We start from the raw sequence: 15,042 nt of genomic DNA on the forward strand, positions 1-15,042 counted from the left end.
TTGCTCGAAGTACAATATATGATAACCTAAAAAGACTTGAAACTGTTCAATTGTTTTCTGATAGAAAGCACCCTGGTTGTCCGACATCCTAGACTAGAGAAAAGAAAGCCGAATTAACGAGACTTGTCAACAATCGAAAAGGGGTCAGTCAGAGAAAAGTAGGTATTAAACTCGGTGTAAATCAATCGACAATTGGTCGTCAGTTAAAAAAAATGAATATTAAATATAAAAAACGTGAAAAGACTCCAAAATACGCTATAGAACAACAAATAAAGGCAAAGAAAAGAAGCAGGAAACTAGTTAACCAACTCTATAACACAAAATTGCTTCTAGTCATTGATGACGAAAAATACTTTTGTTTTGCAGGGGACAACATGCATGGAAATTCTGGATACTACACAAACAACAAAAAGACATGCCCAGAAAGTGTTCGTTTTATAGGAAAAGAGAAATTTCCAAAAAAATTATTAATGTGGATAGCCATATCTGACCGTGGTATGTCCGAGTCATTGTTTCACACTTCCAAGGCTGTAGCGATCAATTCATCAATCTATATTAATGAATGTTTAGAAAAACAACTTCTTCCATTTATTCACAAGTATCATGGAGACTTTAAGTATTTGTTTTGGCCAGATTTAGCAAGTTCTCATTATTCTAAAGATTCTCTAAATTGGATGGACCAATATGCCTATAACGTTGATAAAGAATCCAATCCCCAAATGTGCCTCAAGCACAACCAATTGAAAATTTTTGGGGACATTGGCACAGAAAGTTTACGAGGGAGATTGGCAAGCTTCAACAGAGCAAGTTTTGAATGATTGCATTAAACTAAAACTACAAGAAATTGATTTAAACTTTTTACAGTCGCATATGAAAGGCGTCAGAGCAAAATTGAGATCAATTGCAGATGGTGGTGTTTTTTCTTATAAAAAATAATATATTTTTATTAAAAGATAAATGCTTTATTTTAAAAAAATATAGCAGTAGTTTGTTTTTTTATTTATAAATAAGTTATTGACGTTTTTATTTTGTCCGATAACTTCCGCATCACCCGTTATAACTCAAGATTTTTGTGTACAAATAGAAAGTTTAGCTTTTTCCACATATTTTAATTTCATTAGCCACCGCTTTAAATATACTATTTCTAACTTTTTTATTTTTAGCAAGAAATAGAAATCTTTGTTAATGATCTACATGAACTTGGACTTTACCAAATAAAAAAAACTGTTGTTTTTTTTTATTTAGTAAAGTCTAAATTCATGTAGACCATTAACATTTACTACAACTTTAGATTTAGCTAAACATCGTGGTTTTAAAAATTTATCAAAAAACCCATGCTTTTTATTATTTTTAGGGACGAGGAGGAGGATTACATACATTTGGCTCACGTGAACACAGCAATAGGAACCTTAAGTTATGAGTTTGAGTTAATTAGGAATACTTAAACAATTGGAGAGCTCATTGCTTGGAATGCTAAGGCTCATTACTTGGAATGCCTATGAAATGAGTTCTCTTTAAACTAGTCTAAAGTAACTAAAAATATTTAGCATAAAAACCATCACCACCACCTATTTGTTTCAATATATATTTCACAAATACTCGTGGTCTTCAAACGGTTGCAATTAAGGAATATTTGTATAAAATACTGTAGCTACATTTTAAACATATTTTACAAGACCCTACACAACGTTCAAAGTTCTGAAAATCTCAGCAGTTCTCATGTTCAGCAGCTTTTTTTGAATTATCCAATTATGAGGCTGAGTTTAATTCTTCTGAATTGCCGTCACTAGTACTCACTGCAAGTTTATCTCCACCATACTCCAAGCACTTAAATAACCCAGACCTTTTGTTTGGAAATTTTCAAAAGCTTGTTGCAAAATAATGAACGCGCATAGAAGAAAAAAGGCTCGAATTGACATCATTTGCCATGTAGTGATGAAGCGTTGAATGTTAATTTTTGCAGCGAATCTTGACGGCATCCTTACACAATTGAAATCTTGCAAAAGAACATAGAAAAGTGCCACTTGCGGAGCATCATAAGTTCTAAGAATTCGTTCAAGCGTCACCTGTTTTGACCAGCGTATTTCACCAACTTTTTTAGTCTTTTTAGTTTTTGCAGATCCAAGTCCTTTGTCCAGTGAGAACATCTGTCCAAATATTCATTCGTTTGCAAGAATCACCAAAGTAAGTTTCTGTACTCTACAAGAGACCAAACTTTTGGACAGCTTGTATGTTTTCCGCAATATCTGTTGTGGACTAACTCAAGACGTGCGTGTAAACAACATTTATGCAGCATTTAGTGAAGCGTCGTTTATGTAACGTTGAATTCCATGATACTTGTCAGTCATGTTTGCTAATCCATTAAAGGATTCACCTACAATTCATTCCATTTTTATACCATTGCGTTCGAGCTCTGATTTCAATAGTTGATATAGTCCTGCACCTGTTGCATCTATAACTGTTTTTAAATAAAACAACTGATCTTTCACTTCCTCTTCATGCACATACCGCAATATTATCATCTCCTGGCCAATCACCGACGTATCTTAATTAAAAGTTTGTTTAAATTAAAAATTATTTAAAAGTTACCAAAATACTCCTAGGAGTATTTTTTCAACTTTTAAGTTTTTAAAAGTACGAACTAAGTGGCTGTCAAATATTTTTTCTTAACTAGGACTTTAAGAAAAACGCTAGCATTCTGAGGTCCTCCTATTACATGTAACGCGACCTTGGCACACCCGATCAAATTAAATAACTGGAGACAAACTTTCCGTATCTTCAATCGGAATTTAAATGGTTTAGATGGTCAATGGAAAATATTCGGATAACAAGTTTAGAAAATAATAACAATACTTTCTCGATTTAGTAATGGCGTTAGCTTCTGATTCTGCTATTTCTTCTTCTTTTAGAGTATTTATAGCAAAGGTAACAGATGAGCTAACCGTGCTTGATCTAAGGAAATTAAAATTTCTTTTGAAAGAAAATTTACCTGGTAAGCAGTTTAATCTTCAAATATTTTAATTTTAACATAATATGCAATTTATGACTTCTTTCTCAATATTATATTGAATATAACATCAGGACGTTTTTTCTTAACTGGCATTTATTTCACTTTAGCCTTATTTTTTAATGTAATATTTCATCAATAGAAATTAAATAAAATTTATTCTTTGAAATCAAAATTTTGGGTAAAGAAAGTAAATAGGTAATTAAAAATTAATCTAGGGTTGCCAGATGTCCCGATTTTACGAAGGAGAATTCTGCGCCAAATATGTAAAAATATTTTTTTTACTTAGTTCTCCTTCGTAAAATCGGGACATCTGGCAACCCTAATTAATCCAATTAAAAATTGCAAAATGTAGTTTTTAAATGGATTACTAAATTGTTTAGTATCAAAAGAAAGGCCAGGGTGGCCAGCGGTCCTTGAAATCCTTGAAATCCTGGAAAAGTCCTGAAATTTTATAGGTCCTGGAAAAGTCCTGGAAAAACACCCCTTTTTACATTCCTGGAAATCCTGGAACTTTTTTTTATAGAGTTATATATTCCGTTTATTATGAAAACAAGAAAATGGAATATTAAATATTCATTTTTCTTGTTTTCATCTTTTACAAAATTTTTAGTTTGATTATGTGTTTTCTGGAATGATCAAAATATTTTAATTAATTATACTATATGTATTTTTAATTCTACTAATTATTTAGAAAGTAAAATATACAAATTATATATATATATATATATATATATATATATATATATATATATGTATATATATATATATATATATATATATATATATATATAGACACACATATATATATAAAAATTAATATATAATATAATTAACATAATGCCCAAGCCAAAGAACTGTCGTTTCCAAACAGAATGGCTATACAATAAAAAGTATTCTTCTTGGGTAAAATTTTATTCTTCAAATTCAAGGAAAGCAAGATGTAATTGGTGTCGAACAGATATTAATATTTCTAACATGGGAGTATTTGCTTTGAATTCTCATGCAATTGGTAAGAAGCATAAAGAGCATGCAAGGACACATAATGCAGCTGATATATTCTTTACAGGTAATTTTTTAGTTATTTGATTTGATTTTTTACTTTTTATTTTTAAAAATGTTTTTGAATTTTGGAATGCTTGGAGCAAATTGATTAGCTGTGTACTTTACCGGATATTAATTTTTTTTTTTTTTTACACATTTCATTGCTAGATTTTACTACAGAAATATCTGGCTATAAATCAGCTTTTGTTAACTTACAAGAACATTTTCCCAATTCAAACAAGGTTTTAAATGACAAAATGCCACAACCTACTATAGAGGATCTTCAATCTCCAGCTCTGGTTACCAAGGCAGAAATAATATGGACCTTAAATGTTGTAATGTCACATTTTTCTTTAAGATCATGCTTAAATTTAAATGAAATATTCAAATCTATGTTCTCTGATAGTACAATAGCATCAAAGCTTGCATTAAGCAAAGCAAAATGTGGCTACCTCATAAATTTTGGTTTAGCACCATACTATCGAGAGCAACTGATATCTGAAGTCAAAGCATCTTTGTTTTGTCATATGATGAGAGTATGAATGTAATCTTTAAAAATGAACAAATGGATTGTGGAGTTAGATACTGGGATTCAAATTCTGGTGTTGTAAAAGCTAGATATATTGATTCTAAATTCCTCAGATGTCATAATTCACAGAATTTATTTGACAAACTTATTGAAGCAACAGAGATGTTTGATCTTGGAAAACTAATTCAAGTATCAATGGACGGTCCTAATGTTAATTGTGAGGTTCTAAAAATGTTAGATGAACATAGACAGGAAAAACGATATTCTGATATAGTTAATATGGGCAATTGCAGTTTGCACATTGTTCATGGTGCCCTACAGACAGCAATAAATTCCCAAAAGTGGGAGTTAGAAAAAATATTTCGTGCAATGTATAATCTTTTCAAAGAGTCACCAGCTAAAATAGATGAATATATTAGAGTTAGCAAAACTGATCTGCTTGCTTTGCCGTAAGTATGCATATTTGAACAGAAAAAAATATTATAATAAATTATCTTATCTTTTATATTTACATATAAGTTAAGAGCATTTCACCATTTATAGTTTTGGATTTTATTGTTTCTCAGTTTCTGTGCAACTCGCTGGGTAGTAGATGAAGGTGTGGCTTCTAGAGGCATTATTGTATGGCCAAACATGGTTAAAATTATAAAGTATTGGAAATCACTATGCAAAAGCAGACGTCCTAAAAATAAGAACTATGAAATTCTGGTAGATAATCATCTTCACAATTTTGTAGCTTTGCGAATGCAGTTTTTCAAAGATCTTGCTAAAAAATTGAAAGGATTTCTAGTTCTATTTCAAACAGACAGACCTATGGTTGCATTTTGATCTAACAGTTTAGAAAGCATGTTGCGAAGTTTGATGAAAATGATTCTCAAACCAAACATTTCAAATGAAGCTGCAACTGCATATAGTTTAATTAAGATTGAAGTAGGTAAATCAAACAACTACCTAGATGTAAACAAAATTGAATTCGGAACAGCACTAAAACAGATGCTAAGTTCTCTTTGTTGTAAACCAGAAGAGAAATTAGAGTTTATAATGGAATGTAAGCAGATTATCATAATGTTATTGCAAAAATTACAAGAAAGATGCCCATTGAAATATTCTTTAGTGAGGAATGCTTCATCTTGAAATGGTTCAAAACAAGGAAATATCAATGCTCCAAATGAAATGGTTCAAAACAATCAATGCTCCAAATGAAATGGTTCAAAACAAGGAAATATCCGCTGTTAAATTCAAGGCTCAAGCTGAGAGATTAAGTGCATTAAAATGGCTTTCAACCGATGATGCAGATGATGCAAAACAACAATATGATGAATTTGTTAGTGCAGAAAGTGTTCAGTTTAATGAAAAGTTTGAGTCTTTTAACAAGTAAACTGATTCTGTTGATAAATTTCTTGCTGTCTATTTACACAAAACTCTGAAGTATTCAGCATTGTGGAAAGTCTGTGCTATCATTTTTGTACTATCTCATGGCCAATCTGGGATAGAATGAGGATTCAGTGTCAACAAACAGTTGTTGGTCGAAAATCTGCAGGAGAGATCTCTTATTTCTCAAAGAATAGTTTATGATCACATCAATTCTCATGACATTGTTATTCAGCAATATGAGCTCCCCAGCGATCTTTTAAAAAGTTGTAAGCTAGCATACAATCGCTACAATGCAGTGTTGAAAGAAAACAAGGATCAGTTAAAGTTAGATAAAGTAAGCAGGAAATGTCAATTGATTGATGGAGATATTTTATTTTTTTAAAAACAGAAAGTGTTAGAAAGTGCATTGAAGTTCTCGAATCTGATGCTGACAAGTTAAGCATTGATGCAGAAGTAAAGAGAGACTTCACTGTCCTTGCAAAAGCAAATTCTTTTAGAAACACAATTTTAGAAAAAGAACAAACAATTAAAGACCTCAATCTTTCATTGAAAAAACTGGAGCAATCCAAAAAAGAAATAAAATAAAAGAGTTGTTTTATATATATATATATATATATATATATATATATATATATATATATATATATATATATATATATATATATATATATATACACACACACGTTTGTATGAGTTTGAACAAACTTTACATAAATATATGTATGTATCTATGATTTATATTTAACACACAAACAATTATATGTATGTATGTATGAATTATATGCGTATTCAAATATAAATATTTAGTTGTTTCGTTCAACGACAGTATATTTCGCATTTACTGGTCCATTTTATTGTCGAGAAAAAATCAATATATCCTTGAATAACCCAAAATTTCCTTGAAATATCCTGGAAACATCCTGGAGTTTAAAATTTACTTATAGCTGGCCGCTCTGATAGGGCTTTAATGCAGTATTTTAGGTGTGAAAAAATTATCAAAGTTGAATAATTCTACAAAAAATTTTAAATACCTTTTTTTAATGTATGAATTTGTTTAAGAAAATGTGACCTTAAAGTGTTTATTCTTATCAAAGTTTTTACAACTTTGTATAAAGATAAAAGATCTTTCAAAAAAAAATTTTTAAATAATAAAGGCATATAAGTGGGGCAAGAGAACCATTGACTACATCTGTCTACAAAATATTAAAAATGTAGATTTTTAATGACATTATTTTTTTTTTAAATTCATTTATTAGATTTTACCATGCTTTTTTAAAATATTGTCTACCAGTCTGCCATTAAATATAATTAGTATACCTTGAATTGTATACATAGAAGTCTATCAGATGGTAATACCGTACTTGTCAAGTCTCCCCCATTTGGTGGGAGTTTTTTGATCTGATTTGTGTTTTTGCAAACCTAATTTGTATTCCAGTAGTATTCCTATGTATTATGGAGAAAATGTATCAGTGAAAACAAAAATAGAAATAGTATATATCAGATGCCCAAGGTGCACTTCTTACTCCAAAAACACTTTTATATTAAATTATATTATTGTTATATATATTTTCAACCCTCGGAATTAGGGTCGGCAATCGGCAATGCCAACCTAACTGCCAACCTTAATGTGTTTGAGGTCGGCAAAAAATTGCCGACCTCGTTTCTATGTTTTATGGTAAGACCTTTGTATCAAATTTTTTTTGCCGACCTGATGCCAACCTTTAAAAGATTGAGGTTGGGAAATTATTGCCGACCTCATTTTAAACCAAGGGTTGTATTTTATATATATAAAAATACTATTTTAGTTAAGATATGGAGTAAAACAGGGTCAAATGGTATCGCTAAAGATTTTAATTTTCTATTTTTTACAGAAAAAAGATTTTCAATTTTTTTTCAAAGGTGTAGAGAATATATAAAAATTAAATCATTTTTTTTTTAAGTTTTTTATGAAACTTTAATTAATTAAAAAAAAAATTATTCCATTCTACACTGGCATTCAGGGAGAATGAAATACACAAATATATGTGTAATAAAAACAACACTTTATTAAAAAACAAAAGCAATCAATAATAATAATTAAAAAAACAGTCAGTAATAACAATTAAAAAGTCAATCAATTAGAATAAACTTTTTTATTCTTGTGATGATATTGAGTTGTTTAAAGGAACTAGAGGTTGAGTTGAGTTTTCAGTTGTGCAGCACATTTTGGTGCAATAAAACTCAGCACCTTTTACATTTCACTTTGGTATGCATGTTTGACATAGCTAAACCTTGCAATTTGAATTTTCGCACTGGTACCGTTCCTTATTTTGACTTGCAAAGCTGCAACAAATGTTTTTTTTATGTGATTATATACTAAAAAAACTGTGATTGGGGTGATTGCAGTTGTTTTTTAACCTCTTTTTGAATTTCCTTTTAAATAGCCATAGTTACTATATGTTAATATTGAAAGTTGTTTGCAGACAGGGTGACTTTTGAGGTGGCTTTGGAGCTGATGCTATGTGACATGCTAATGCAAGATGTTGGTGTAGATTTAGAGGGCAGTGGTTGAGTTAGTATCATAGATTCTGGTTATTGAAATGATGAAAGTTCAGGTTCAGATGGTGGTGTTTCAAAACTTTGACAGATTTAATTGGTGTCGAGTGGAAACAAGCCTGTATTTTGAAACTCAGCGACTATTTGGGTACGTGTAAAAACTTCACCAGAGCTGAAAAGTTTTTTTTGCAGGTGACTAAAACATTCTTTTGATAATTTCTAAACTTTGTCTCTGCATAAAACCGTTGAAGTAATTTGTGTCAAACTCTTTTGACATGGCAATAAACACCGACATCTAGTGGTTGAAAAATATGTGACGAGTGAGCTGGTAAGCAAATTAGCAAGATATTGTTTTTGATGCAAATAAGTATGACCTGATAAGTGACATGTATCACATGTCCATCTACGACTAAAATATGAATACCTAAAATTAGATAACTATAATTGAATTGTTGTAATCTTTTGTGAATGTAAAATAAACATACACGTTAGTGAGCCACTGCACAAATTGCTTAACTTCCATCAATCAGGATAGAGATATAGTGTATATGTTGGTCTAGATGATGCATCTAGACCACTTAAACACTATTCTCTGTATAGATGTTTTTTTGATATAAAAATAATGCATGGAGCTAGATGATTACCAGCAGCTTTGATGCAATTTCCAGCTTTATAATGGATTTTTTTATTGTTGCCAAACAATATCAATGGTCATTTTGCACCACGTCTGCAAACTATATTTTGCTCACCTTGGTCAACAGAGAAGCTAATTTCATCAAAGTTCCACAAATGATATGGAGTGTTATTGTTGATACCCACTCTGTTAAATTCTCTTTGCAGTGTGTCGAAATACTTTGCTACTATTTCTCGCGTGCAAGCAGCGGCTCTGAGTGATGAAATATTGCCTATGGCTCTGAAGCTCAAACTATGGCTACATCGGTTTATGAAAAGATTATACCAATCTCTTCCTGGTGTACAATTAGGAAACAAATAAAATTGACCTTGGTGTTGCAAATAGTTGGTAACTAGTGTGATGTAGTTCTACCAAAGTCCCAATCAGATAATTTGATGAGCATATCTCCCAAAACTGATTTTGGGAGATATGCTCATCAAATTATTTTTTGACACTTTTTGATGTTATTTCTGATCATATTGACCAAGCCCTCTCTCTTTATCCATCAGCCAATATTGTTGTTGTCGGGGACTTAAATGCTCATCACACTGAATGCCTTGGCTTTAGTGTCAGTGACTCTGCAGGCATTAAAGCCCACAACTTTTGCCTTTCTCAATCCCTAACTCAAATAGTCAACTTTCCAATTTGCTTTCTTGACAACCCAAATCATTTACCTTCTCTACTCGACTTCTGGAGAATTGTTTTGCTGACAGATATGGAAGTAACGATTTCGATTGGAAATCGAAACCGTTACTTCCATATCTATCAGCAAAACAATTCTCCAGATAACAGACATCTGTTTATTACAACCATTTTAAAAAGGTTTTGTCTAACGCCAAAGCTCGCTATTCTCAGGTCATGAAATCTTGTATTTCATCACAAAAATTAGGCTCTCTTGACTTCTGGAGAATCTTTAATAGTATCAACAATTAGGGCAAATCTGTAACTCCACCGCTCTTGTATGGTTCAGACTTTGTCACCTCACCTAAAGACAAAGCTGAATAGTTTGCTAAGAATTTTTCATCAATATCATCTCTTGATTCCACTAGTTGCTTTCTACCTGGTATTGCGGTCAAACAGATTGATCCATTGCTTGACATTCATATTACTCCAGCTTCTGTATCTAAAGTGATTTCCTGCTTAGACTCTTCTAAGCAGGAAATCACTTTAGATACAGAAAGATTTTGCAGCCTTTTTCTGCAAGACAATAACAGGTATGGACAACATACCTGTTATTGTCTTGCAGAAGTGTTCTCTGGAGCTGTCGTCTATACTTTCAAAACTATTCAACAAGTGCTTATCAGAATCTTTTTTTCCAGCCTGCTGGAAAGCTGCAACTGTTATCCCTATTTTCAAAAATTCTGGAGAACGATCTGATTCGACTATCATCCCATTAGTCTTCTTCCTATCACAAACAAGGTTTTTGAATCTTTAATTATCAAACAGTTAATCTCTCTTCTTGAATTAAATAACTTATCTTCTGATCATCAATATTGATTTCAATCTTCTCATTCTACAGCTGATTTGCTAACAGTAATAACCGATAGGTTTTATCATGTATTAGATAAAGGTGAAGAGTTTAAGGCCATTGCTCGTGACATTTCTAAAGCCTTTGATAAAGTTAGGCATGCTGGTAATCTTCATAAGATTTCTTCTTATGGTGTATCTGGTAACGTCTTTAAGATTATTGAATCCTTCCTTTCCAATCGTAGTATAAAAGTTGTCCTCGATGGACAGCACTCTTCTTCTTATTCTGTAACTTCAGGGGTTCCTCAAGGTTCTATCTTTGACCCTATACTCTTTTTAATTTACATTAACGATCCTCCAGATATTCTCACAACTGAGGTGGCATTGTTTGCTGATGATACTATCATTTATTCTTGTCATGATAAGAAGCCAACACTATCTGATTGCATGAAGGGGGCATTTGAGCTTGAAAAAGATCTCACTCCAGCTACAGCATGGGGCTCACAGTGGCTGGTTAACTTTAATTCAGATAAAACTCAATTTTTTCAGGCAATCGTTATTACAATAATTTAGATCTTCCTATATTTATGAATGGCAATGTACTCGAAGAGGTGTCTACTTTTTATCTTCTAGGATTAACTCTTACTTCCAATCTTTTTTGGAAACCATATATCAAATCCATTGCAAAATTAACATCTGCCAAAAGTTGCATCACTTTATCGAGCTTGACACTTTCTTACTTCGGATTCTATTCTCTACCTCTATAATTCTTAAATCCAGCCTTGTATGGAATACTGTTGCCATATCTGAGGCAGATCTTCTAATGATGCCCTTTCTCTTTTATCTTTTTAAGGTGCAAAAACGCATTGTAAACATAGTTGGACCTGCTCTTGCAGCCAACCTTCAACCATTTTCACATCATCGTAATGTTGCTTCTCTTTCATTTTCCTACAAATGCTTTAATGGGCACTGCTCTAAAGAGCTAGTGTCTCTTGTGCCATCTAATAAAGTTCATTCTCATGTTACTCGTCATTCAATTAAGTCTCATCCTTTTTCTCTGACTGTTCCTAAGTGTTCCAAAAACTCTTATTTGTCTAGTTTTTTTCCTTGAACATCAGTTCTTCAAATTTTGCTTCCTTTATCTTGCTTTCCTGATTCATATAATTTGCAATCTTTTAAGTTGTCTGTCAGTTGTTATCTTGCTCTACAATCTTCATCTTTTCTCTTCCAGTAACTTCCAACTCTAGCTAGTGGTTGCTTGAAATAAGTGGGCAAATGCTCACATAAATATGCTATAGTAGAAATACTATTATATAATTTAGTATGTAAAAGTTAAAGTGTTAAAATTTTCAACTTTTTTTAGAATTAACTCTACGTAGTGTGAGAGTCCAAACTCTTTCTTTTTACCATTTCTGTACAAGATAACTTTGTTAGACTTATTGCAGCAAACGGCATGGTAAAAAAAAAAAATGTTTGGTGTGTATATTTAGTAAATATTGATTATATTATATGCTGAGTTTCATAGTTTTTACTTGAAGTTTTACAAGCATTTTCATGTTTTTTATGTCATGATGGTTGTAGTCAAAATCTAATGCTAAAAAACAGCAAATAAAACAATCAATCAATGATGTAAGAAAAAAAGTATGAATTATTATTAATAACCATGTGTATTACTTTAAAAAAATGCACTATAACATTATTAAAGTTCTCAATTATTAATATACAATAAGATTTTTAACGTTGCACAACTGGGTTGTAGATAAGCGTCAAAGCATGTTTATATAACCCTTACAACTTTGAAACTTTGTTATGGTATGATAAAATGATTTTTTAAAATATCTTTTTTGCTTAAAAATTTTTTACTTAGTTAAAAAAGAGTTGTGAAGAGTTATGTTTGTTAAATAACAACTATTTAAAAAAAATGAATACAGTCTCATTGTTGTCTATATATTGCCAGTTAACCAATAGAAAAGTTAGATTTTTGAATAAAGATCCAAGTTTGCCAATGTTAAAGGATGTAAGCAAAGGGGAGTTGGCATAGTGTCCCTCATATGCGGTTATATATATATATATATATATATATATATATATATATATATAATATATATATATATATATATATATATATACAGCCTTCTATGTTTTATAGTAAGACCTTTGTATAAATTTTTTTTTTGCTGACCTGAAAGATTGAGGTCAGCAAATTATTGATGACCTCATTTTTTCTAATTCCGAGGGTTGTATATATATATATATATATATATATATATATATATATATATATATATATATATATATATATGTATATATATATATATATATATATATGTATATATATATATATATATATATATATATATATATATATATATATATATATATATATATATATATATATATATATATGTCTAGAAGCCGGTGTGATCACACTCTATTACTCATCAAGCATATAATATACAGCTGCGACAGCTCGGCCACAGCTTTTTAGATGATTAAAGAACATTAAAATTTATGTATGTTCCAAAAATGTTTTTAAAAAAGTTTTAGCACGCTAACTTTGTAACATTTTTTTGCAATCAAATGTTTTAACAATTTCAACGTTTGATTTTATAAAAACAAGACTATCAACAACCGCGTTTTGAATGAAATTTAAAAAATGATAATCATCAAAGTTAATAAAACTAATAATCAAATAAAAGTTCATTAACTGACAAGCAAATAAACACAAACATGCAAGTGAAATACAAGTAGATGAACACCGCACCAGAGGTTTGAACAAGACACAATTATACATTTATATTTATGACTTATTATATATTATGACTAATGGCTGAACCATAACTGCACTAGATATTAGTTGTAACTTTATATAAAAGAATGTCGCTTAATTTTATAAAAAAATTATAAAAGAAAGAAGTTTAAATATTATAAATTCTAAACTTAAATTATAGTTTTAACTACTTTTTTTTTATTATATCAAAATTTTTTAATAATAATTTAATTGATAAAATTTTTTTATTAATAAATCTAAATTTCTTTCAAAGTTTATAAATTTTATAAACTGAAGCTTTTTGGTTATTTAGTGTAGTGACCATATTAGTTTTATTAAAAAAAAAGAAAAGATAATTAAATATTTTGATTGGTATTTCTATTTATTTGGAAGATATCAAATGTTACTAAAAAGTTATTTTAAAAGGTGTTTATCAAATGTTTCATTAAAAATTTTTAACATTTACATTTGTTTTAATTTAAAGTGGTTGCATTAGAATTTTTATATTGGCTAATTTATTTTATAGCTGGTGTCATAGAAAAAATTAATGATGCTTACATGTATATGGAAACCCTTGAAAATAAAGAATTAATAACTAGAAACAATTTAACCTTTCTTAAACAAAGTTTTAGTTTAATTGGAAGAAATGATCTTGAAAGAAAAATAAATGAGTTTGTTAAAAATGATCAACTTGGGCAACCAGATAAATCAGGTTAGTGTTTTTGTTGTTCATAAACTTTCATCTTAAACTAATTTAATAAAATCAACAGTATAAGATAATAAGTTATGACTTATGATAAACAGTATAAATAAAAAATATTAATTGTCCTGAAATTATATATATATATATATATATATATATATATATATATATATATATATATATATATATATATATATATATATATATATATGTATATATATATATATATATATATATATATATATATATATATATATTGTTGCATTTGGGAAGCACAGAAGGTAAAAAATGATTCTTACGCCAACACATACGTCACTTTTAATTACTTTTGACTTTCGTCCAACATTTGCGTGTTGGACGAAAGTCAAAACCATTAATTTATATACAAATTAATCGTTTTTTAAAAAAACCGCAAAAACGCAAATTTAATTGATCAGAATATTTTTAAATACATTCTGAATGTTTTTAACAATATAAAAAATGTTTTTATTTTTATTTTTTTAATAAAATGTTTTATTTTAATTTTTTTTACTGTAAATCATGCGCGAAGTGTTGCTACATCAACTATCTTATAGCCTGACTCGCAACAAAGTGCTGCTACATCGACTGACAAATAGCCTGACTTGCAACGAAGTCCTGCTATATCAACTGACAAACAGCCTGATTCGCAAGGGAGTGCTGCTACATCTACTATCTTTTAGCCTGACTCGCAAGGGAGTGCTCCTACATCGACTGAGGATTTGGTTGGGGCAGGCAGTCTATCAATTAATAAAAAAAAAATTCCGGTCTTGCATTTTAATTTTTACTTTTTGTCAACAAAGTAAGGAAAAAACTTTCTGACAACATATAAGAGTTCTATATATATATATATATATATATATATATATATATATATATATATATATATATATATATATATATATATATATATATATATATA

At 29.8% G+C, this 15,042-nt stretch overlaps 1 protein-coding gene across 1 annotated transcript in view; it reads left to right on the forward strand.

Moving 5' to 3' along the window:
• Positions 1-1,352: 1,352 nt before the first annotated feature.
• Positions 1,353-15,042, forward strand: part of LOC105843821 (caspase-7) — a 36,465-nt gene continuing 22,775 nt past the window's right edge. The window contains exons 1-2 of the mRNA XM_065790785.1: positions 1,353-2,992; positions 13,926-14,111. Coding sequence (XP_065646857.1) covers positions 2,869-2,992; positions 13,926-14,111 — 310 coding nt within the window. The 5' untranslated portion in view covers positions 1,353-2,868. The remainder of the gene's footprint in view (positions 2,993-13,925; positions 14,112-15,042) is intronic.

Source organism: Hydra vulgaris, chromosome 02 (assembly GCF_038396675.1).
Source record: "Hydra vulgaris chromosome 02, alternate assembly HydraT2T_AEP".
In the NCBI taxonomy this organism is placed as follows: Eukaryota; Metazoa; Cnidaria; class Hydrozoa; order Anthoathecata; family Hydridae; genus Hydra; species Hydra vulgaris.